This window comes from Podarcis filfolensis (assembly GCF_964270895.1).
Source record: "Podarcis filfolensis genome assembly, chromosome: 13".
NCBI classification, from domain to species: domain Eukaryota; kingdom Metazoa; phylum Chordata; class Lepidosauria; order Squamata; family Lacertidae; genus Podarcis; species Podarcis filfolensis.
In genome coordinates this window covers 15,846,926-15,871,955 of record NC_139615.1, presented here as the reverse complement: position 1 = coordinate 15,871,955, position 25,030 = coordinate 15,846,926, and the positions used below count along the sequence as shown (strand labels likewise).

At 49.0% G+C, this 25,030-nt stretch overlaps 1 protein-coding gene across 1 annotated transcript; it reads left to right on the top strand.

The window, feature by feature from the left end:
• The first annotated feature begins 1,835 nt into the window (after nt 1-1,835).
• LOC310747257 (serine/threonine-protein kinase NLK2-like) lies at nt 1,836-20,544 on the top strand. Its single transcript, XM_083581606.1, has 11 exons — nt 1,836-4,103; nt 5,382-5,511; nt 6,865-6,920; nt 7,866-7,972; nt 9,189-9,274; nt 10,942-11,151; nt 12,152-12,253; nt 12,382-12,468; nt 13,817-14,015; nt 18,260-18,353; nt 18,821-20,544. Exons 1-11 carry the CDS (start codon nt 3,862-3,864, stop codon nt 18,867-18,869), a joined length of 1,362 nt encoding a protein of 453 aa, XP_083437732.1. The 5' UTR covers nt 1,836-3,861; the 3' UTR covers nt 18,870-20,544.
• The last annotated feature ends 4,486 nt before the right edge of the window (nt 20,545-25,030 follow it).

Genomic DNA, 25,030 nt, shown 5'->3' with positions numbered 1-25,030 from the left:
CATTTCAGAACACCCCCTTCTGCCCACCCTACTACTGACCAAAGGAGAAAATGAAAACCCAAAATGCTTTGTGCTGATTTCTTTTTCCTCATGTTCACATCCTTGCTCAGCCTCAAAGCTCTTAACAGGGCTGCTCCTTGGCCTCTGGGTTTAAGATGGGCCTAGTGGCTTCATCGCAAAGCAGCAAAATGGCGGAGAAGGAAGGCAGAGGCAGCTGCGTGCCTGACAGCAATGAGGAACGAGGGACATGCTCCGTTCTGGGGCCGTGCCCTGATAATGCCCTTTGAGAATATTGCCAGAGACATCTGGAGAGTAGCAATTCAGGCAGACCTCGCCCAAGATGAGGTTGGGTGCCCAGCCTGGCCCATCCCAGGCATATGCTGTTCTGAGAAAACATGGGAATGTCCAGAGGGCGTTAGAGGACAAGGGCCTTCGGATGCCACCGCACCCTGTCCCCATGTCACAGACCATCTGTGTGAGTGTGCGTGGGAGGAAAGGAGGAGATCCAGTTTGGGGCAAACACAACCTTTGCCAGTGTTTTAGCGAGGAGGAGGAAGTGGCTTGTCCGATTCTGGTTCCCTGCCACAAACATGCAACACGCTTTAGCTGAATTCAGCACAGGTTTGATGCATGCACCCATTGCCGGCTTTAAGCGTACATATTCAGTGTTTCATTAGTATTTATTATTATTGTTGTTTATTAAATCTACACCCATAGATCTCAGGGCAGTTAGCAACACAAAATCCCAATAGTAAAAACACAAGGTACATAATAACAATATAGATGTCTGCTATCTGAAGTTGGGGTGTGTGTGCAGTGGCGTAGCGTGGGGGGTGCAGGGGGGGCCGGCCGCACCGGGCGCAACATCTGGGGTTAGGGCAAATCCACGGGTTAGGGGGCGCAAATCCACGGGTTAGGGGGCGCAAATTACTTGCCTTGCCCCGGGTGCTGACAACCCACGCTACGCCACTGTGTGTGTGTGTGAGGAAATGGGTACAAAATTAAGGAACCCAGTGCCCCTTGCAGTCTCCTAGTTTTGGATGCAACACGTTCCCTTTCCACTCCCCACCTGTCCTAGGCCTTACTCCTCACGCCATGCCTCTTCCCAGGTATCAGGGCCACCTGAGGCATGGCCCAATTAGTCGAGCAGGAGATCCTTCATCTCTGGATCATGGGTTCAAGCCCCACTTCAGGTGAACGGTTCCTGCCTTGCAGATGGTCGGACTAGATGATCCCACTCGGATCATCCAGTTTGGAGGGTCTCAGATCCCAGCCTTCAACTCTTGTTGAAAGTGGGGCGATTTAACACATGAAAACTCTAGTTATCCAATGAAACATTCCAGGCATTATCTCTAAGGAGGTTTTTTCCCCCTCCGCGAATTTCAGGCCGAATTAAATGAAAAGGAAAAATTTGTCCAAACAGATTTTGGGAGCCCAGTTGGTTCCATATACAGCACGGAGCTGATACGGCCAAGGTTGCAGGTTCGGTCCCCGGGCGGGCCAGCTGCATTGCAGGGGGTTGGACTAGAAGAATGATCTTAAATAAATCTACAAGTCGCTGGGAAATGGCCATTGGCGCCTTCTCCTCCTAGGACCTGATCTCCAAATCCCGGCGGCCTCCATCTCTCCTTCCCCGTGTCACTTCCTCTCCCTGCTGCCTTTTTCCTTCCTCTCCTCCATTCCCCGCCTGCCTGCCTGCCTCCCTCCTTCCCTCCCTGGGCGGCCAGGCTGCCTCTCTCCCCGCGGCCGGTAGATGGGGTCTGCCCGGCTCCCCTCTCCCTGCCGCCGCTGCCGCTGCTCCTCCTCTCGGGCTTCTCCGCGTCCCGCCGCCTGCCTTCCCCTTCCTTCCTTCCTGCCAGGCTGCTGCCTCCTTCCTTCCTTCCTTCCTTGCTCCCTCCTTCCCTCCCTCCTGCCTGCAAAGATGGACCCGCAGCGCCTCTAACAAAGACCCCGCCGCCGCCGCCGCCCGCCCAGACGCCGCTGCCGCCTCGCTCGGGTTTGCCCTTCTTGGCTGGGGGCGGGGGGGGGCAGGTTGCAGGGGGGTCTCTCTCTCTCTCTTTCTCCTCTCCTTTCCCCGGGGAGCCCCTTTTGTCTCCGGCCGCAGCAGCAGCAGCGCCAGCAGCGCCCACCCACCCCCACCTCCCCATGCCTTGCTGAGGCTCTGCGAAGCCCACCCGGGGGGGCGGGTGGGGGGTGGACCCCATTCCGCCGCGATGGGCGCCCCACCTTCCCCCCCGCAACCACCGCTGGAGGGGCTTCCGCGTCAGAAGGGGGGTCTCCTTTAAGGCTCTTCTTCCCCCCCTCGCCCCCCTCATTCATCCTCTCTGAGCACCCCGGAAATTATCTGATTCTATTTCCAAGAAAACCTTTTCCCACTAGGAGACACCCAGCCCCCCACCCCCAAAAAGAACACCCCCCCAGCACCCTAATATTTACCATCAGCAACCCCCAGGCATCAACAGCTGACCTTTGAGAGGGTTTTTCCAGGCACACCTAGGTTTTATCAAACTTCTCCAAATCGTAAAGGAAGATCTTGATTCTGGAAAGATAGCTGCCTGCTGCACACACATTTAAAAACAGAAACCTCTTTCAAAGAGGAGTCTTACTTTCCTGACCCCCCCCCCAATTCTCAATAAGCTTCCCCCAAAAGTGATTTCACCCCTCTGTGCAGGAGATCCCTTGTGGGTCTTATTCACATTTGCTGGTCATAATTGTGGAGAATCACACAAACATCTCTTTGGACGCTGTCCAGAATTTCTGCTGCTCTTGAATTTTCTGTTTACTTCAACCTCCTCTCATGATTTCTGTGGTACAACCCTGAACCTCTTCCTTCCCCCCACCTTATTAGAAAGGCAATAGATCTCCTTCCCCTATATTTTGAAGTGCACTTCTGAAATTGCTCCCGATTCCCCGATTCCAGACGGGCGCCTTGTTTAAATTTCTTTCTCCCATAGCTATAGGTCATACTATCCATTTATGTCTACAGGGATCCCCAAATTTTCCATCCCTCTAGCAGGGAGGAGCCTGGGCTTCTTCACCACATTTCTATAGGGTCCAGCATTTGCATCTGTTTGTAAAAGAACAGAAATAGTAGTAATAACAGATTCCCTAAATCTCAGTTATATAGTGAGATAACATTTGAGTGCCTGCCTACTCTCTAGTAAACACCTAATCCCAGAGGTCCCTGATATAAAAGCCAACAATTCTTTCAGCCTATCCAACATTCTGGAACCTGGGCTCCCAAAATCTGTTTTGACAGATTGCTCCTTTTCATTTTATTCAGTCTGAAAGTCGCAGAGGAAAAAACCTCCTTAGAGATATTCCCTGGAGTGTTTCATCTCTGATAGAAGGACGTGAATTGGACAACTAGAGTTTTATTGTGTTAAATCTCCCCGCTTTCAAGGAGAGTTGAAAGTAGTGATCTGAGACCCTCCAAACTGCCTCCGCAGTGCCCCATAACCCAAGACACCCACCTTCAACCCGCTTTTTCCAGACCCTTCCACATTCAAGGTATCCCTAAATACCTCCCCTTTCGTCCTAAGTCGTGAGAGCTTTCAAGAACAGGTGCTGCTAAGGCCATACAACTGTCAAGAACACTCCTTTGCAGATTCTGGGACACCCCAAAACTGTTGAGCACCCAATATTGCAGACGTTTCTTCAGCCCTGTATACCTGCGTTCAGCCAGCCTTTCGATAGGCACCCACAAATTTCCCCCCCAGCTCAGAGTTTCCCCACTGTCCCAAGGGTGCCTTGAAATCCTAACTTCAGACCCAAGAGCTCATCCCGCTTCTGATTCCTAAAGCAGGCTCTCTCTAGCCCCTTTCTCAAAACCATCATTTCTTTAACCCCCCCATTTGTCCAATGGCTTTTCAGGACCCAAATCACCCCCTGCAAGCCCAGCTCTGTAGCAATGTTTTTGGGGCGCTCACTGGGTTAATACAACCCCCTTTAGCAGCCGGGCTAGGTGGGGGGCAGAAGTATTATTGCAATAATGGGGTGCAGCTAGCCTCGCCGCCGCAGCAGCAGACGCCACTCAGCAATGCGGTCATGGTGGAGCCGGAGCCCGATCGGCCCATCGGCTATGGAGCTTTTGGTGTGGTGTGGTGAGTGAGGAGTTTGGGGTCACTGGGCGTCATGGGCTGGTTGGACGTGGAGAAATGGTGGGTGGGGGAACGGGTGGGGTAGCCCCCAAGGGAAGAAGGCTCAGAGCCAGGGGAGTGGTGGTGGGACAACCATGAGTGGTCAGAGGGAGAAGACTGGGAGGAAGAGGCGCTGGAAGCTGAAGCAGTAACAGGGCTTAGTGAGCTGGGAGAGTCTGGGGCAGAGCAAAGCCCAGAAGCTGACGCAGAAGAGGAGGGAGGCTCAGAGGCAGAGATGAGTCAGGCTGGTGAAGAGCCAGAAGGGTCTCCCTCTTCTGCTGCAGCAAGCTCCCCTCCTCTCTGGTCTCCTAGGACCAGGAGAGACATGAAGTGGGAGGAGCAAAGGTAGACATGTAGGCACAGTCTCAGATTGCAGCAATACCAGGCATGAATATTTTTTTTTTATTTTTAATTTTTAAATTTTTTAAAATTAGAATGGCAAAACAAAATAAGAGAGTACGCTGAACTGGTGAGATTATCAGCAAGGTTAAGAGACGTTCCGTATGGAAAATTGATCAGAGAGTGGGATATATACAGAGTATATGTAAAATAACACTGTCAAAAGATCAATCGGTTGACGGGTCTTGATTGAGCTTCGGTGTGACAGTAGGATAATTTTATAAAATAATATTTATAGTAAGTCAAGTAACACAGAGAAAGTAAAGTTTAAGCGCGTATTTAAGGAACTTAATTCGGAAACGCAAGGGGAAGATCGGAGGTCTTGTCAAATTTAATCACAAATGGATGTACAAAGCAAGTATTCGTTAAAGAATGAAAAATTGTTTGTTTTTTATTTCTTATATTGCCTATAACATCTATTGCATATTTCTGTTATAGAGTCTTCAAACAATAAAGCATTTAGAAACTGGGGTGGTGGTAGAAGAGGCATGAAAAGGGCAGAGGAGAGGTTGACTGCATGCAGGCGCAGTCTCAGATTGCTTGGGAAAAACCCTGGAGAGAACTTCCTCAGTGTGATTTACTGCTGGCTCTCTCCTGACACTGGGTTTTGTTTTATTTTTTGAGGAGGTTGAAGTCTGAAGCAGGGAAGGAAGGGGTTAGGGCAGGGATCAGGAAAACTGGAGCCTTCTGGGTGTTCAACACCCACCGTTCCTGACTATTGGGGTCTGCTGGGAATTGGAGTCCGACAGCATCTGGAGGACCACTGGTTCCACAGTCTGGAGCCAGAGGACCACGGGAGCTGTGAACGGCCATTTCAAAGGCGTTCTGTTTTTCTTTCCGCAGGTCGGTGACGGATCCCCGTGACGGGTCGCGAGTTGCACTCAAAAAGATGCCCAACGTTTTCCAGAACTTGGTCTCTTGCAAACGGGTCTTCAGGGAGTTGCGAATGCTCTGTTACTTCAAGCACGACAACGTGAGTGTGCTGAGGGTGCGAGGGGAGGTTGGTGGGCTCGGCAAAGTGTCCTCTGCTGGGCTGCTCTGCTAGGTCAGCACATCTCTCCATGGGCCTATCTGTTGGGGGGTAGGGGAGCAAGTGGTCCAGTCAGTGCCAGCCGCCATCCAGATTTCTGCCACTAGCCCTGATGTGGCATCGCTCTGTGTACTTTTTCTGCGCTGTGCATGGCTTTTGTACACACCTGCTGTGTCCCCACCCTCGCTCACCCTTTTTCTGAAGAAAAGGTTGCAGCATTGGGACTTTAGACAAAAGGCGTTTAAGAAGTGACGTGATAGAAGATTATAAAATTACGCATGGCATGGACAGTGGGTAGAGAAGGATGCTGGCCGAGGTGGGTCATTGACTTGGTCTTATGTTCTTAGGACTTTGACAGTACCTTCCCTGGTTTGTGGTACACGTTCAAGCTGAGCTTTCATCACCATCATAATTTTATTATTTCTACCTCTTCCATCTGACTGGGTTGCCCCAGCCACTCTGGGCGGCTTCCCACAGATATAAAATAATAATAAAACACTAAACATTAAAAACTTCCCAATACAGTGGTTCCCACAATCTAGAGGTTTGGCCCTCTTGGTGTTCAACTGCCTTTGTACCAGTCCCTTCGTTTTGGGGAGGTTTCCTCTTTTGAAGTCAAATGTGACTAGTTTGGGATTTCTTTGGCACTTCTCTCGCTTCCCATAAATGTTGGTTTTCATAACGTAATGGTCACTTGTCCCCAGTCGGTTCTACAGAACTTACATCTTTTGCCAGGTCCTGGCTGCCACTAACAATTACAGTCAAACCTCGGTTCCCAAACGGCTCCGTTTTGGAACGTTTCGGCTCCCGAACACCGAAAACCCAGAAGTAAATGTTCCGGTTTTCGAAAATTTTTCAGAAGTTGAACGTCCGACGTGGCTTCCACTTGAGTGCAGGAAGCTTTTGCAACCAATCGGAAGCCGCGCCTTGGTTATGGAACACTTCGGAAGCTGAACGGGCTTCCGGAATGGATTACGTTTGACAACCGAGGTTTGACTGCAAGTCCAGGGTCACTGCTTCCCTGGCTGGTTCCTGGACTAGCTGTTGCAGGTCACAGTCATTCAGAGCATTTAGAAACCTGACTGCTTTGTTGTGACTGGAGCCCATCTGTGTATCCGTCTTTCATGAGGGTATCTGAAGTAGCAAAATAATATTTTCCCTGAGTGATAACAGCTACATTGGTTTGCTGATGTAATGGAAATGCATTGAGATAGCTCATCCCACATAACTTTCTCTGACAGGACATTACAAAAACAAAAACACAACTGTTAAATGTTCTTTCTCTTGTTCTCTCAGGTCCTCTCAGCGTTGGACATTCTCCAGCCTCCACAAATCGACTGTTTTGAGGAGATGTATCCTTCGTCCCACACGCAGGCCGGTGCAGCCTGTTGCTCAGTTATCTTCCCAGCATTCCTTTGCTTATCATTTCTGCCCCCCACCTCTATCCTTTGCCGGAGAGGCCAATATAGGTATTTTCTTTTTGTTGTCTCCTTCCCACCCACCCCTTTTATGTGTTCGTTCATTTGTTTATTTATTTTGTAATTGCTTTTCTTACAGTTTTCAGGCATTGTGTTGATTTGGGTTTTTTTTCTATAATTCTTTTGCCGTGCTTTTTTTCACCAAATTAAATTTTGTTTCCTATCTGTGTTTAGCTTCCTTAATTTACAGTTTGTCAAGCATTTCTCAGTCTGTCCGTCCCCCAATGCAATTGTTTCATGGCTTCTTCTCGGCTCCATTTCAATCCCTTTCTTTGTCTTCGTTTTCCTTCACTCCTCAGTGTCTCTCTTTTCCTGTAACCTATTTGCTTTCAAGAATATCATCATTCATTCCCCTGCCTGTTTCTTCTTATTTTACTTCCTTCTGCTGTTAACACTATTTGTCTGTCCTCCCCAATTGTAACCTCCATTAGTTCCGCTTTTGTTTTCAATAATCCCCCCCCCCATTTTCATTCTTGGTGTCTCTTTTACAGCCAGCGTTGGCCTTTTCCATCGTTTCAATTGTCTTGATGACATTCTTTCATTTTGCAGTGTGTTTTACTTTCCTTTTACCTTTCTTTGATCTGCGCTGTGGTCCATCTGTATAATTATTATTTTTTAGACTTACCTTAATTTTGCCTTGCCCTTGCCTTTGTGTGTTCTGTGCTTTCTGCCTCCTAATTTTGCTAGAAGCAGATGGTTCAACTAAATGGCGGAGAACCAATTTTTCTTTTTTGCTTACGATGGGAAGGGGCTGGGCGCTCAGATACCTGGTCGTTCTCTGGTCCCATCTCCCGCATCCTCCTTGACGATGTCCACCAGTTACGTCATCACTGAGTTGATGCAAAGTGACCTTCACAAAGTCATTGTGTCTCCACAACCTCTCAGCGCTGACCACATCAAGGTCTTTCTGTATCAGATCCTCAGGGGTGAGTATCTATAAACATTTCTAAAGTGAGTTTTTCATTAACAATATGCCGCAAGGCAGTCAGTATGCAACACACTAAATTACAGTAGCTTCTAGAAAAACAACAATAAAAGCTCGTTAGGGGATGGGAATCATGTTTCAAAGGCTTATCTGAATAACTCTGTTTTCATGACACCATTACTGTAGCAAGTAGACAGGGATGATTCCTGCTGAACTTCTAGTGGCAGGGAGTTCCACAGTGCAGTGCCTGCCACATCAAAGGCTTGGTCCATATCCTCAGGGATATGAGAAGCCACTAGAAGTTCCCACCAGAGGATCGCTGTAGGATGTGGAGATGCCACAACCTTTTATTGTAGGAGGGTTGATGTCCAATTCATTTCTGAAGTTCCATCCCTCGAATACCTCTTCCTTCCACCCTCTTAAATTATTCTCCTCTCCTTCATGCTTCTCTTACCTTTTGACTTTTATTGCTATTTTCTTCTGTCCCTCCCCTGCGCTTTCTTAATTCTTTCTCAACCTTGTTCTATCACGCTTCATGTATTTTTTACCACCTTTCAATCACTTCCTTCCTTCCTTCTCTGAGGTTTTTGTTCTTTGCAGAGCTGAAAACCAGATTAACCACAGTTTTTTAATTGTATGTTGTTAATTGATTTATCAATAATGCTGGCATATGGGTAAAATGATAGTTCTGAAGCCAGAAGCGTACTTTCCTTTGTTTTTACATCACACAAGGATGTCATTTTAGAAGAGGCATTTACCTGCTTTGTAAGAGAAAAAATGGTGGCAGGAAAAATGCCTCTTTTAAGATAGTGCTAGCCCTCTAGTTTTTATAAGTAGTTGCACATTTCTTTAAAAATACAGTGGTACCTTGGGTTACATACGCTTCAGGTTACACTCTGCTAACCCAGAAATAGCGCTTCAGGTTAAGAACTTTGCTTCAGGATGAGAACAGAAATTGTGCTCCGGCGGCGCAGCGGCAGCAGGAGGCCCCATTAGCTAAAGTGGTGCTTCAGGTTAAGAACAGTTTCAGGTTAAGAACGGACCTCAGGAACGAGTTAAGTACTTAACCTGAGGTACCACTGTATATATCTTTTTAACAAAAATAATTGGAGCCACTCCAAACAAACATCTCAGCCCTTTTTCCTTTTGCTTCAGTCAGCCCATTTGTTGCAGGCAAGTTTTGTGACATTGCGAATTCTTTTCTCTCTCTCCGCCAGGGCTGAAATATTTGCACTCTGCCGGTGTTCTCCATCGGGACATCAAACCTGGGAATTTGCTGGTCAACAGCAACTGTGTCCTCAAGGTAATTCAGCCTTGTAGCCTCTAGGGGGAGCCCTTAGGGTGCAATTGTCTCTTATCCCACTAATTAATATTGTGATTGCTAATCATAGGTTTGCCATATTTCAGAAAGTGAAAATCAGGACAGAAAAGTTGTTGAGCTTTTTAAGGCAAATTTGTGTTTTGTTTTTTGGCTAAAGTTGTTGAGCTAGTTGAGCAAAAAATTTTATTTCAGGTTTTAGAGCTATTATTTTCAAGAAATTGCCACTTCCAATATGGGTTGCCATGCGTCTGGATTTTCCTGGATATTTCAGGGATTTCCTCCTGGACGCAGTTCCCAATGGCCGAATCCTGGCTGTGTCTGTATGGCAACCCTACTTAATGGGATATCTCATGGTTGTTGTTTGCTCGCTGAAAACATCTATTCAGATTGTGACCATTTGTGAAGAAGGGAAACTTTGTGCCAAGTGATTCTTTCTTTATTTGAAGCATTAATGCCACCCCCCTCCTTTAACTGGAAAAAGCTCTCATGGCAACTTGTAGGTCCATAGAAATAACACAGCTCTTGCTCTCAGGCTTGCAGTCTAAGAAGACATGTAACGAAAAACGGGATGTGGAGGGAAAGGAAAACAAGCTGGATGAGGCTGGATAGCTCAGTCAGTAGAGCATGAGACTCTTAATCCCAGGGTTGTGGGTTTGAGCCCCACATTGGGTGAAAGATTCCTTCATTGCAAGGGGTTGGACTAGATGACCCTTGTAGCCCTTTCTGCCCTAAGCAGATTCTAAGCAGACTTGGGCGACAAATCCTTCAGTGCTACAAGGTTCTTATGATGAGCAGCTTGGAAGTATCTCCTAATGGTTAATCGAAATCTGCTTCCTTGCAGTTTCTACCAATTAATTCTAGCCCTGCCCTTTAGAACAGTCCTCTAAAACAGGGGTGGGGATCCTGTTGCTGCCCCCCTCCCCCCCAAAAAAGTGGTTGCTGGGTTGCAAGTCACTGGGCAGGGGGTCCTCACAGCCCCTCCCTGCGCTGGAAGACTGGCTCAAGTCCTACCTCTGCAGCAGTCCATTGGGTTGCCTCCAACGAGTTGCTTGCCTCCAGCTCAGTTCCCCTGCAATGGAACTAAAACAGATCTGCATCTTGTCACGGGGACAAAGGAAGTAAGGATTAAAAGGCAATTTTGGCCTCTGTAAATAATGACTAAATCTGCAGGGATAAACGTTCAAATTAAGCAATGTTGCAGATGTCCACCCTCATTTCGGCAGAGGGCAGCTTTTCCCTGATAATGGAGGTGAAGCAGGAGACTTTTTCTTCTTTTCATTTTGGAGAGAAACCATTTATAGTGCCAGGACTGACGTAGAATACATGAAACGACAGTGAAGGAAAGGAACGTAGTGTCACGCTCAGAAAAGCTTTTTCGTTTCTCACTATTCAATGAATCATGGCAGCCCACCAATACACAGCTGGGATCCATAAGAAAATCCTTCCAGGTCAAAGGGCGTGACTTTCTGGTAGGCCTGAGCCCCAAACACCTCTAATGGAATCAGGGTCACTTGTGGCTTTGAAGGAAGTTGGCTCATTCCACCAGGGGGCACTGCATACCAGACTGAAGTTGGAGAGGACTTTGGGCCAGATGTCTATGATCTTTGTCCTCCTTCTAGCGCTTGACACACTCCTTGTCTTCCCTTCAGATCTGCGATTTTGGCTTGGCCCGGGTAGAGGAGCCAGATGAGTCCCAGCACATGACTCAAGAAGTGGTAACTCAGTATTACCGGGCCCCTGAGATCCTGATGGGCACCAGGCACTACGGACGCCCAATTGATATTTGGTCGGTGGGCTGCATCTTCGCTGAACTGTTGGGCAGGCGTATCCTCTTTCAGGCCCAGAGCCCAATTCAGCAGGTAATGTATAGGAAGCCAGTATTGGGGAAAGGGTGGGAAGCTGTTGGTGGCAAAGAGCGTGGCTGGATCTAGAAGTGTTTCAGTTAAATGTGTTGTAAACTTCATATGAGAAAATCAGGTTGGCAAAAATGGGACTCCACAGCGCCATCTGGTGGCACAGTGTTAGAATGCATAAACAAAGCATATAAAATCTTTGCCAGTGTAGCTGAGTCCCATATCACCGTTGCTTGTAATTCTACAAAACGGCCACCAGTGGGCACCGGACAGCAATCCATCCATCCACCTACAATGCGAAAAAGACAAATTCTCATTTTCCTTAAAGATGGGTGACATCAAAATGACATTGCATATTAGGCTTCTAAGGATGTTGATCACTCCCAAGTTGACACCAGGTGCCTGGAAGGCACTGGGGTGAGGCAGGGCAATGAGGTTGGGGCCGGATGGATGCATCAGCCAGAGTCCTGCTACATTGGCTGCTATTGGTCTCACCCCTCGTCCATCTCATTCAGTATTGCCTTCACAGTCTGGCAGCAACTTCTCCAGGGTTGTGGACCAGGGGCATTCCCACCTCAGCCTAGAGATGAAACCTGGGACTGGCGTGCAACTAAAGGAGGTCCGACTGAGATACTTTTGAATGGGTTTAGAAAACAAAAACACGCATTAAAAATCTGGCATCATAAGAATCAGGAATCGGTGTGATTAAAAACGGAAAGGCAGGCTGGATTTCCAGCTGCTTTTGAAGGCGTGTATCTGGGAGTGCCTTTGATAGTTCCGTAGGGAGGGAGTTCCGCAACTGCAGGGCCACCACTGAGAAGGCCCCGTCTTTGGCTGGCAACGTAATGGACTGTACCTGTGGGCATTCAAGGAGGAGGGACTCTGTAGCTGATCATAACGCAGGAGCAGTAAATTTCTTTCTTTCCTGTCCTCCTGCTCCCTCTCGCTGCTCCCTCTTTCTCCCTTCCGGCCTCGTGGCTCCTTTGCACTGTTCTGCGGTCGGCAGCTGGACCTGATCACAGACCTCCTGGGGACTCCTCCTGTGGCCGCCCTCCATTCAGCCTGTGAGGGGGCTCGGGCCCACATTCTGCGGGGCAACCACAAGCCAGTGAGTACTGCTGGGATTGTGTGTTGGGAGGGGGGAACTGTGAGGACGGGGAGGGAGGGAAAGAGGAAGAGAATGGTGCCAGGCATGTGCCCCTCTTCACAGTCTCAGCCCTCTCTGTCTCTTTCCAGCCGTCGCTGTCTGTCCTTTACATGCTGTCTGGAGAAGCCACCCACGAAGCCGTCCATCTGCTCTGTCGGATGCTGGTCTTTGACCCGGTGAGTTGGTGTCAGGGAAGGTCTTGACCCGGTGACGGCCTCTTGGGGTGGCCTACCTCACAGGAATGTTGTGAGGGTGAAACAATAAGGGGGGGTAACCATGTCTGCATTTTTTAACTCTTGGGAAGAATGGCGGGGTTTAAGGTAAAGGTAAAGGGACCCCTGACCATTAGGTCCAGTCGTGGCCGACTCTGGGGTTGCAGCGCTCATTTCGCTTTATTGGCCGAGGGAGCCGGCACACAGCTTCTGGGTCATGTGGCCAGCATGACTAAGCCGCTTCTGGTGAACCAGAGCAGCACACAGAAACGCCATTTACCTTCCCGCCGGAGCAGTACCTATTTATCTACTTGCACTTTGATGTGCTTTTGAACTGCTAGGTTGGCAGGAGCAGGGACCGGGCAATGGGAGCTCACCCCATTGCGGGGATTTGAACCGCCGACTTTCTGATCGGCAAGTCCTAGGCTCTGTGGTTTAACCCAAAGCGCCACCCGCGTTCCTGGTGGGGTGTAAAGTAATGAAATAAAAATAAACGATGAAACGTTAGGCTGCTGCTCTCTCCCCTGCCCCTGCTGCTCTCTCCCCTGCCCACTGCATGGAAAAGAAATTGTTCCGGTGATGCTTCCTCACTGCCACCACCTGCAAGCGCAAAGTGTGTAAAGTGGTACCTTGGAAGTTGAACGGAATCCGTTCCGGAAGTCTGTTCAACTTCCAAAATGTTCGGAAACCAAGGCATGGCTTCTGATTGGCTGCAGGAAGCTCCTGCAGCCAATCAGAAGCTGCGGAAGTCGCGTTGGGCATTTGGGTTCCAAAGAAAGTCCGTAAACCGGAACACTCACTTCTGGGTTTGCGACGATCAGGAGCCAAAATGTTTGACTCGCAAGGCGTCCGGGAGCCAAGATACGACTGTACGTTCTTCCGTTCCACAGTCACTCTGTGGCCCTCAGGGGAATGGGGGACACAGCCTTCACTTTCTCAGCCAGCCAGACTTGAGCCTGAGAACCTGCTGGTTTCTTGGTATCCACTGCAGGTTCCTTGAAGTGCTAGATTATCTAATTTTGATAATCCAAACCACCTGAATTCCATTCGCGAGCAGATCTTGCAAAGAGCTGCCCTCAACAGAAGCCCTGCCTTAAAGCAGAAGTCAGTATAATTTTAGAAGAGAAATGTTTTGTTGCAGACCAAAGGCAGTGCTTAAAGTGAACTGTGGTGAGCCAAGTTTTGCTTTTCAGGTGTGAACTTCCAAGTGCATGGTGCTTCATTCTCATTTGAATATTCAGCTTCCGCTGTTCAAACAGCGGCGAAAAACATTCAATGTTTGTCTTGACTCTCCTCCTCCTCCTGCCTGCAGGCCAAACGGATCTCTGCCAAGGATGCCCTCTCTCACCCTTACCTGGACGAGGGCCGGCTCCGCTACCACACCTGCATGTGCACCTGCTGCTTTTCCGTGTCCTCGGGCCGCGTCTACACCAGTGACTTTGAGCCCCGGGCCGACCCGAAGTTTGATGGTTCCTACGAGAAGAACCTCACCTCCGTCTGGCAGGTCAAAGGTAGAGTGTCCTCTTCCCCAGGCTCCCTCCTCGCCAGGGACTCTGAGCACCTAGGCAGTTCCACCCTTGGCTTTATTCCTTCCTCCTCCTTGTTGTTGTTTAGTCATTTAGTCGTGTCCGACTCTTCGTGACCCCATGGACCAGAGCACGCCAGGCACTTCTGTCCTCCACTGCCTCCCGCAGTTTGGTCAAACTCATGTTTGTAGCTTCGAGAACACTGTCCAACCATCTCGTCCTCTTTCGTCCCCTTCTCCTTGCGCCCTCAATCTTTCCCAACATCAGGGTCTTATCCAGGGAGTCTTCTCTTCTCATGAGGTGGCCAAAGTATTGGAGCCTCAGCTTCACGATCTGTCCTTCCAGTGAGCACTCAGGGCTGATTTCCTTCAGAATGGAGAGGTTTGATCTTCTTGCAGTCCATGGGACTCTCAAGAGTCTCCTCCAGCACCATAATTCAAAAGCATCCATTCTTCAGCGATCAGCCTTCTTTATGGCCCAGCTCTCACTTCCATACATCACTACTGGGAAAACCATAGCTTTAACTATACAGACCTATAGGAATAGCCTATAACTATACGAATAGCCAAGGAGGAAGGACCTTCCCCTTCATGGATCACTGCCTTGCCGTGACGAAGGGGCTTGAATAACTCAGAGAAGCTATGAACTGTGCTGAGCAGGGCACCCAAGATGGACAGGTCATAGTGGAGAGTTTTGACCAAATGTGATCCACCCGGAGCAGGAACCGGCAAGCCTTTCCAGTATCCCTGCCAAGAAAACTCCATGGACAAAGACAAAAGGTCCTTCCTCCTTGGCTATTTTAATTTCTATCTTGGCTTGCCACACCAGGATCCCTGAGGCAACTGATGCTGATAGCGTATGCAATTAAGTTGTAATTACCGTATTTTTCGCTCTATAAGACGCACCAGACCACAAGACGCACCTAGTTTTTGGAGGAGGAAAACAAGAAAAAAAATATTCTCAATCTCAGAAGCCAGAACAGCAAGAGGGATCGCTGCGCAGTGAAAGCAACAATCCCTCTTGCTGTTCTGGCTTCTGTGATAGCTGCGCAGCCTGCATTCGCTCCATAAGATGCACACACATTTCCCCTTACTTTTTAGGAGGGAAAATGTGAGTCTTATAGAGCAAAAAATGCCGTAATACGTTTGAAACAGCAGCAGCAGGGGGAAAAGATGAGCAGAGGAAAACTGCCTGGAAACTGAGACAAGGGTAGGAAACGTGATTCCCACCAGAAGTTGTGGGTCTCGAAAATCTGGAGAGCCAGAGGTTTGCCCCACCCTCACCTGTGCCCCACTTGGACTCCTGGATTATTCAGAAAGGTTGCACTGTTAGGCTCGCTTGCTGGGGGTGTGCCCAGTTGGAGACAGCGGGACTTACTTACATGTAAACACGAACAAGGCGGTTTGTTAAATTATATATACAGAGGCCCATCAGCAGGGCAGGTCCTGGCTTCAAGGAGGAGATAATCTAGAATCTGACAGGGACCCACCCTCTGTAACAGCACCCAACTGATGCGTCTATGTGGAAAAAGCTGCTTGGGAGGATTTTATTATTATTGTTGTTCTTCATAAAGAAAGCATAGCAACGGTTTAAAATCAGGAGCATTTGCAACCATACATTTGCAGCGTACAGTGGTACCTCTGGTTAAGTACTTAATTCTTTCCGGAGGTCCGTTCTTAACCTGAAACTGTTCTTAACCTGAAGCACCACTTTAGCTAATGGGGCCTCCTGCTGCCGCTGCACTGCCGGAGCACAATTTCTGTTCTCATCCTGAAGCAAAGTTCTTAACCTGAAGCACTATTTCTGGGTTAGTGGAGTCTGTAACCTGAAGCATCTGTAACCTGAAGCGTATGTAACCCGAGGTACCACTGTATCACCATGTTAGATTCCGAAACTCGCAATGTGTCTTTTAATTGTTGCAATGCTTTTTTTGTTTTCTTTTTAAGAAATGAAAAGTTGCTTTAAAACAAACAAGGAAGGCAGCATGTTAACGGTTTGAAATAAATAGCAGGGAAAGTGGAAGGAAATGGGGAAGCGTGTGTGTTTCTGTTGGGCTGAGTTACCGGCTGAGTCACAGGAGGGGTCTGGGAACTCGGGGTCATGTGCCGCCAAACGGGTCGTGGAAAATGTCGTTTTTGAGGAGGAAGAGGAAGGGAGGGGCAACGTGGCGCTGACCCGGGAGGCCGTTCTAAACATGGCAGGGCAGCAAAGGGTTGTAGCTCAGTGGTTAGAGCACGTGTTCTGTGTACAGAAGTTTCCAGGTTCAACTCTGGGCATCTCCCAGGGCAGGGCTGGGAGAGTCTCCTTGCCTGAAACCCTGGAGAGCTGCTGCCAGCCAGTGTGGGCAGTGCTGAGCCAGAGGGAGCAAAGGAGAAGACCGATTCCCACATTACTCGTAAGGGGGAATGCGGGAGCAGGGGACTCTCAGGCCCTGGAAGGGGGATAAGGAGGTGGAGGAGCCACGATTGAACTGAGGGAGAGAAGCGGGGAGGAGGCCACGGGGGGGGGTGGCGGCTCTGAAGGTCAGGAGAAGGAGCGTCTGCCGGATCTAGGAGCAGGCAGGATTAGGCCAGCCTTCCCTACCCTGGTGCCCTCCATCTCCCACCAGCCCCAGCCTGCATCTCCAGTGGTTTTAAATGAGGGGCAGGGCCAGCACCAGACTGCAGAGGGTCCTCAGCACTGTGCCCTGACCCCCCCAGCCACATACAGTGGTACCTTGGGTTAAGTACTTAATTCGTTCCAGAGGTCCGTTCTTAACCTGAAACTGTTCTTAACCTGAAGCACCATTTTAGCTAATGGGGCCTCCTGCTGCTGCCGCGCCACTGGAGCACGATTTCTGTTCTCATCCTGAAGCAAAGTTCTTAACCTGAAGCACTATTTCTGGGTTAGCGGAGTCTGTAACCTGAAGCGTATGTAACCTGAGGTACCACTGTAGTTGGATCAGCCATCTTTCTATAGGGTGTAATGGGGTGCTTTCCCCCCCGCTCCCTTAGTCCCTTTTCTCTCCATTCACTGGCCGGGGTTGGAATCTGCATCGGCCGAGGAGCATTGCATTCTGGGTAAATTAAGATGGCAGGTGGCTCCCCCGGGCAGAAGTTGAGCTTCACTCCCATGCCGACATGCTAACCCTGCCTGCCCACCGCTATAACAGCCTCCGCGATGAGCAACGGGGCAGTGAGGGGCCTACCTGAGCCCCTGCTGTTCTTGGGCAGTGCCCTGCCGTGTTGGCCAATGGCGCCAGGCTCAACGACGGGAGCTGCAGCCCCAAACCTTTGGAGGGCTCCAGGCTGGAGAGGCACGGGCTGCACTGTGAGTCATCGGTTGCGTTGGCCAACTTTGACCCATGTCTGTCACCCGCCCTGCAGGCTTGCTCAACCTGTGGTTTCCTATGTGCGTCTGTGTGGGGAAAAACACACAGCAACAAGGTTGTTGAAACAGCAAAAGGTAATAAAAACACCAGAGCACCACAGGGGCCTTCTTGCCTGCCAGCGCCGTGACAGGTGGGATATAAATGCAACTAAATAAAAGGCCAAACACCAGCACACTGAACTGAGCTCGGAAACAGGCCCACGGCCTGCAAGGCTAAGTGGAGAGCTGGCAAAATGGCTTTCCTTAGATCAGGGGTCAGCAAACTTTTTCAGCAGAGGGCCAGTCCACTGTCCCTCAGACCTTGTCGGGGGCTGGACTGTGTTTGGGGGGGGGGGAATGAACGAATTCCTATGCCCCACAAATAACCCAGAGATGCATTTTAAATAAAAGCACACATTCTATTCATGTAAAAACACCGGGCAGGCCCCACAAATAACCCAGAGATGTATTTCAAATAAAAGGGCACAACTACTCATGTAAAAACACACTGATTCCCGAACTGTCCGCAGGCCGGATTTAGAAAGTGATTGGGCCGGATCCGGCCCCCGGGCCTTAGTTTGCCTATCCGTGGCTTAGATTGGCCCCAGCGAGCAGCCTAAACACATGCCCTCCACGGCAGTAAGTTTTGTGTCCAAGTGTGATTGTCTGGCAGGTCTTGGGGCGGGAAAGAAAGGAGCCCTGGGTGGGAAGGAACAAGTTTTAAGGCAAAATTACAGATATGAAGAGCTGCTTGAACTCAAAGGGAAGACTAGAGCTGGGTTGGGAGAGCAATGGTGAGGCTGGGGGTGAACTGGGCATGGAAAAGAGAGGCGAATAAATGGGAAGACTGGAATGACCGGGACCCCTTTCTCCCTTTCCAGAGCTGGTGCATAGGTTTATCTTGGACCAGCAGCGGGGGAAACGTGTCCCGCTCTGTATCAACCCCCAGTCGGCTGCCTTCAAAACCTTCATCCGGTGAGTGTGCGGTGCTGCCCCCTGGTGGCATAGCTGGAATCCCCCCCACCTTAATAATAATGATATAATAATTTATTACTTATACCCTGCCCATCTGGCTGGGTTTCCCTGGCCACTCTGGGCGGCTTTCAACAGAATATTAAAATACAATAATCTATTAAACATTAAAAGCTTCCCTAAACAGAGCTGCCTTCAGATGTCTTCTAAAAGTCTGGTAGTTGTTGTTCTCTTTGACATCTGATGGGAGGGCGTTCCACAGGGCGGGTGCCACCACCAAGAAGGCCCTCTGCCTGGTTCCCTGTAACTTGGCTTCTTGCAGCGAGGGAACTGCCAGAAGGCCCTCGGCGCTGGACCTCAGTGTCTGGGCAGAACGATGGGGGTGGAGACGGTCATCCAGGTATACCTTAGGAGTGGGTTTCTGGCCTAGAAATGAGGATCTTTAAACTCTTCTTGTTTCCACTCGGCAGCTCCACGGCGTGGCATTCCTCCAAAGTGTCCAAAAAGGAGGAGAGATGAAGGCGCCCAGTGGAGAGGGTGGGGAGAAAGAGAAGAAAGGAGAAGAAGAAAAAGGGAGAGCAAAGGAGGAGAAGGGCAGAATGAGAGAGCCTTTTCATCGGGTGATGGAGAGAGAAAGAAGAAGAAGAATAAACAACCACTCTTCTTAATCCTGCACTCTTGAATATTTTGACTCATGGACAAACATTTGGGGTGGGGGGAAAACGTCTGTGTCTTTTTTTTATTATGAATATTAATATTATTTGGGCTGGGTGGGAGGGTTGGGAAGGGATTGTTTTTTGCATCAATTGATGTCTTTTTCCCTCCACCTTTATTGTTCTGCACTGGAAAACCCTTTAGGTTGTAGGTATTCTCCTTGTGCAACTCTCCCTGTCCGCAAACTCACCCCCAAATCTGCACTGTTCCCCGACACGCCTGTATTTGCCCATCTCCTGGCTGAGTTACCCTTCCCTCTCTGTTCCTTGTATTATTAGGGTTTTGTATTGCTACCCCTAGAGGGTTTGCAGTTATTGGAGCGAAGGGGTGTTTGCTTTTCTCAGTATGTTCCGCCCATTCTGCACCAAACCCTGCTGTTCCCCCACTCCTTAAAAAAAAAACCTCTTTAGGATCAGTGAAGGGTCTTCTTACTGGCTGCGTCTTCACTCCTATATGCAAAGCACCATCCCGTAAATAAGTGGCATGTTTTATTAGTTCCCCTAAATGCTCTGTCCCAAAAGAACCACAGGTGTGGGGAGTTGGGTGGGGGGAGAAACCCAATTTCCTAGCTGGTATCCATACAGCCTTTATCAACCAGATTGTTCTCTTAACTGTTCACACTGAATATTCTGCCGCCACTTACAATCAGAAAAGGGGACTCTGGGCCTAAGTAAACATGATCAGTGATGGAACACCAATAGGTTTTTAAGTAAGTAAAGTTACAATGAGAGCATGGGGCAGGGATTTGAAGTGTGTGTGGCAGAGAGGGCCCAACCTTTTCCTTGTCTGTTTGCTCCAGTTGTCCCACCACCAACCCCAGAAAGAAAACACCTGAGGTACCACCTGGCTTCATTTTGGCATCTCCCAACGTAGCCTTTAAAAAAAAAAAAATCACTGCTGGGGTTTAAAAAAAAATCACTTCTGGGGTTTACTGTATAGTTTAGATAGGCCTTCATCTTGTCATCAGAATCTCTAGAAGTTTCCTTCTCCCACCACCCCACACTGCAGCCAGAAAAGCACCCCACTTCTTCTTAGCACTCCTCAAGGACACTTATTCCTTCCTTATTTCCACACCCATTCGAAAATCTACCTCTTTTCTCCTAGTGTGTGTTTGGTTTGTGTGTTTGTTATTTTTAGCCGGGGGTGGGGGTGTTGAACTTGCATACTTCTGTTGTTAATTGATTTGTATGTTGTTTTCCTGGCTTTTTTTTGCGGGGGAGGGCGGCTGTTGGATGTTTTTTTTTATTCTTAATTTTTTCAGTTTCATTTATTAATTTATGACCCCGTCGGTTTTTAGAGACTCAAATCCTGAATGCGTGTGTGCGTGTGTGCATTTTTCCTTTGTCCCTGAAAAAGAAAATGAAAAAAACAAAAAACACAACCAACAACCTGGAAACTTGAACTGTCTTGGCTGTAATAATTTTTTTTCCTCCTAATTTAATTGTGCTCCATGGTAGCTGAATTAAATTTATGCTGTGTATTTTTCTCCTGTGAATTTTTTAATTTCTCTTCCTATTATTATTACTATTATTATTCGACCCTTTGAATGTAAATGCACTTTTCCTGGCAACTCTGTTGCACATCTGGATCCCTCCTCCAGTTCTGCTGGGGCGGCAGGTTGCTTTTGAGGGGCGGTTTGGGGGTGTGCACCTGCCCCAGTGAGATTGGAAGCAGGAAGTGCCCATCTGTGGGCTCCCGGCCTCGCAGGGCGTGCTCAGGAAATGATGCGATCAGGACGCCTCGACCACATCCTTTTCTGCCACTGTTGTCAAAGTGGAGGCAACCTTTGCTTTGTCGGGGAAGTTCCTCTAAGGCAGAACTGCACACTTGGGGATCCGCAAACCAAGGAATCTGCCGTTTATCAGGTGAGGTTTTCTATTTTTTTGGTCTTCCCATTGCTGTCCACTTCCCCACTCCTCTACCGGACTCAGCCATTAGTAGGTGGGAGACAGTTTCCTCTTAATGTCCCAATGTGGAAAACACCCAGAGGAAGAGGCCCATGCAGGGGTGGGGAATCTGGGCCCCTCCATGCCTTGCTGCACCTCGGCTCCCATCGCCCCTAACCATTGGGCATGCTGGCTGGGGCTGATGGGAAGACCACAAACTCCCCAGCCCTGCTGTGGGAGAGTGGCAGAGTATCTACTCTCCTCAGTCAGATGGGCAGGGTACAAAATAAACATTATCACATCTTTATGGCTGCAAAGTTAAGCAGGGGGTGAGAATCCTAGAATTGTAGAGGTGGAAGGGTCACATGGGACATCTAGCCCAGCCGCCCCTGTAATCTTTTGCCCAACTTGGGCCTCAAACTTACTACTCTGAGGTGAAGAGTCTCGTTGCTCTACCAACTGAGCCATCCTGGGAGGGTCTCAGAAAACTGGAATGGGACTGTGCGGGACTTCACAAGCAGGTTGAGCTTTGGGACTTGTAGCTGCAGAATAACAACTACGTGGTACCTCGGTTACAGACACTTCAGGTTACAGACTCCGCTAACCCAGAAATAGTACCTCGGGTTAAGAACTTTGCTTCAGGATGAAAAAAGAAATCGCACAGAACCGTTTCAGGTTAAGAACGGACCTCTGGAACGAATTAAGTTCTTAACCTGAAGTACCACTGTATTTTTCTTTTCTTTTTTAAAAAAGGGCCGAGGTTTTTATTTTTATTTTTTAATACCGCTCCACCCACATCCCTTGATTACATCAAAAATAAAGCCCAGTACGACCGCCCTGATACAAATCGGTGATTTGACTCCTCCCTCTTTCTTCACAGTTTGGCTTCTACCTGACGCGCCCATTCTGATTCTGGATGCGGCTTTGATGTGGCTCCATCGCAGTGGTCCACCCCCTGCTACGTTGTCAACGCCGGCCCCCTCGACGGGAGCCCAGATGCCTCCTTCCTCTGTGGCCTCCCCGCTCAGCGAGTGTGGCAGCTGCCTGCTGATCATGACAGGCATCGCCTTCATTGCCGGCCTTTTCATCGTGATCTCGGCCATCCTCTGCGACCGGGTCTTCCGTGGGTCCCTGCCCTCAGAAAGAAGGGGGCTGCCGTCTGTCTGGAGGCAAGGCGGGACGCTGTGGATCGAGCCTTCCAGGAGCCGCAGGGAGCCAGATCTCCTATCTAGGCCATCAGAAACGGTGCCCCTTTGGATCCAGCGCTCAAACGACTGGTTTCTGGAGCAAGGGAGCTGCGATTCCCCCGAAGATACCCAGATGGAGACGCAGAGCCCAAGCAGCTCGGCCCCTTTCTGGGATGACGGCGAACCCACCTGGAGGATACAGCCACGCGTCACCCTGCAGGACCTAGAGAGCTTTTTCCAGCACAGCGGTCGGGGTACCTAGAGTGTTCCGTGGCTGGTTTCACTTAAGGCGCCCAAAACCTTCCCCGCCCACTCCACTCCTTCCTGAATCCAAGAAAGCTCAAAGGTCACTGTGGGGTGTGAGATGGAAAATTTCACTCTTGGGGTGTTAGGGCTTGGGTGGGAGTGTGTGGGAAATGGGCAAGAAAACATATGGGGGTTTTTTAATACCCTGCTGGTTGGTGTAAACATAGGCTATGATTAAAGGACACTGGGAAGGAGAATTCTGGATCAAGGAGTTAACTTCTCGGTGTGCTGGAGAAGGAGGCAAAAATGGAAAGTCATTTTTTTTTTAAATAAGTAATGAGAAAACCCACAGAGGTTTTGCTTCATCAGATACCCATTTTTTAAGCTTTCCAACCTGACTCACTTCATACATCTCCCATGCAAAATATGCCATTTTGGCATAAAGGGTTGGGGCCCTCTGGTTTCCTACAAGTGATCGGCCCTTAAGGACTGCCTCCCCGCACATTAAACTCCCCGAACAGGAAGATTGTACGGTCACAGTGTTAAAAGGGGCTTCAGAGCTCAACTAGACCAACCCGCTGCTGATGCAGGATGAAAGCAGGCTTTCAAAAACCGCAACTGTGCATCTGACATGTGCAAGAGTGAATGTGGCAACGAAGCAAATGGCGGACGTTTTGTAATGGTTCTTGTGCTCTTGGCAGTTTATGCTAATATGCTGATTAAAAAAAAATGGTTGACCTGCGGCTTGTTTTATATTTTATTACAGTAGGCAGCATTTTAAGTTTGTATAGAAAATAATAAATAATTTAAAATAACTAAGTGATGGGCTGCTGGGTTTTTGTCCCGTCCTTCTCAGAGGGTATTGTTACTGCTTTTTGAAGTGATGCAAAAAAGTATTTTCTGTCATCGCCACGCAACACCCTGCCGTTGTGAGATGTTCTCAAGAAGCCTCGTTGATGGCAGATGATGGCTCGGCTCTCTTTCCACAATGGGAAGCAGCAACGCTTCCGAATACCGCTTGCCAGAAACTGCAGAAAGGGAGAGCGCTCTTGGGCTCAGATCCAATCCTTCTTCTGGTTGGTCACTGTGAGACCAGGATGCTGGACTAGATGGGATGTTGGCCTGATCCAGCGGGCTGTCCTTATTGATATAGGGTGCGAAATGTCTGGGTTCAGCAAATGTCAGAATTTAATTAGAGCTTGTGTGTTAGAACCAGGAAAAAGCCAGACTTGTGTGTTTAAGGCAGATCTGTGTGTGTATTTGCCGCTTCTAATCATTTAATTAGCATGTGTGGAACCTAATTATTGCTGCACAAACTTCCTAAACTGTGTATTAGGTAAAGGTCAAGAGACCCCTGACCGTTTGGTCCAGTCATGGCCGACTCTGGGGTTACGGCGCTCATCTTGCTTTATTGGCCGAGGGAGCCGGCGTACAGCTTCCGGGTCATGTGGCCAGCATGACTAAGCCGCTTCTGGCGAACCAGAGCAGTGCACGGAAACGCCGTTTACCTTCCCACCAGAGTGGTACCTATTTATCTACTTGCACTTTGATGTGCTTTCGAACTGCTAGGTTGGCAGGAGCAGGGACCGAGCAACCGGAGCTCACCCTATCGCGGGGATTTGAACCGCCGACCTGATCGGCAAGCCCTAGGCTCTGTGGTTTAACCCACAGCGCCACCTGTGTCCTGTGCATTAGGTTCTCCTTAATCCTAGGAAATCAGTATGTGTTGAAAGGTTCTAGACTAGAGTCAGCCTAATTTCCTGGGGAGAATGAGCCATTTGCACATCAAAGGAGTGGGGCCTTGGCCTGTGTTAGAAAAGGCAGAGGCAATGAAAGCTTGGGAGGAGCATTGTGATGCAAGCTGACAGAAGTTGGGGGTCAGAAGGACATGACTTTTTGTCGCTGGGCTGCAAGGCTGCATCTGCGAGAAGAACAGAAACCTCTTGGAAAATGATGCTCTGAGCTGCCCCATCTAGACTCTGGTTGCGTAGATGTGTATATAAACCATGCACCATAAAGACACCACAGTCTCTGCTGTGCCTCATTGTTCAAAAAGAAACACAGCGCTTACAACCCCTGGAATCTCTCACCACTTGGGGATAGTGTATGTGTGTAACATTATGTTCAGCTTTTAATTTACCTTGAGACCAGGAGTGCCAGCTTGGCCCATGAGTGCCCAGGTCCGTGGGTGCCATGCAGCATGCATAGCTCTGGCACTGAAATTTGTGGGTGCCCAGCCCCTTCATGGGGAGTTTTGTGGGTGCTCAAGGCCCCAGGGAGTTGGCAGCTATGCGGGAGGCTTTTCATAACATGTTTTAGGACTTTTTAAATATCGGAGCTGTATTTGATTTGGAAGTTTTATTTGTTGCACCGCTCAGACTTTTAAATACCACGATTAAAAGAGACGATGGTTTTAATATGGTTCGCTGCTCTGAATTGTGCTTATTCTCAAACCAGTATGTCTTGCATCAGGGCCAGCAGATGCAAGTTCCAGTTAATATCTGTACTCATGACTGATAACCGCACACACTTAGCATCTTTCTTTTTTTCTTCTGCTGTAACCTGTAATAGAAGCAGGTGTACAGCATAGATGACGCTCACTCCAGTGAGGAAGGGAACCCTATCTGGCAGGGGAATTGAAAGTGAC

Excerpts from the sequence above, each read along its gene's own strand:
- LOC310747257 (XM_083581606.1), top strand. The coding sequence starts at position 3,862 with ATGGCTTTTCAGGACCCAAATCACCCCCTGCAAGCCCAGCTCTGTAGC. Across the intron at positions 5,512-6,864 it reads GTTACTTCAAGCACGACAAC|GTCCTCTCAGCGTTGGACAT; the intron begins GTGAGTGTGCTG and ends TTGTTCTCTCAG. Across the intron at positions 14,016-18,259 it reads CTCCGTCTGGCAGGTCAAAG|AGCTGGTGCATAGGTTTATC; the intron begins GTAGAGTGTCCT and ends CTCCCTTTCCAG.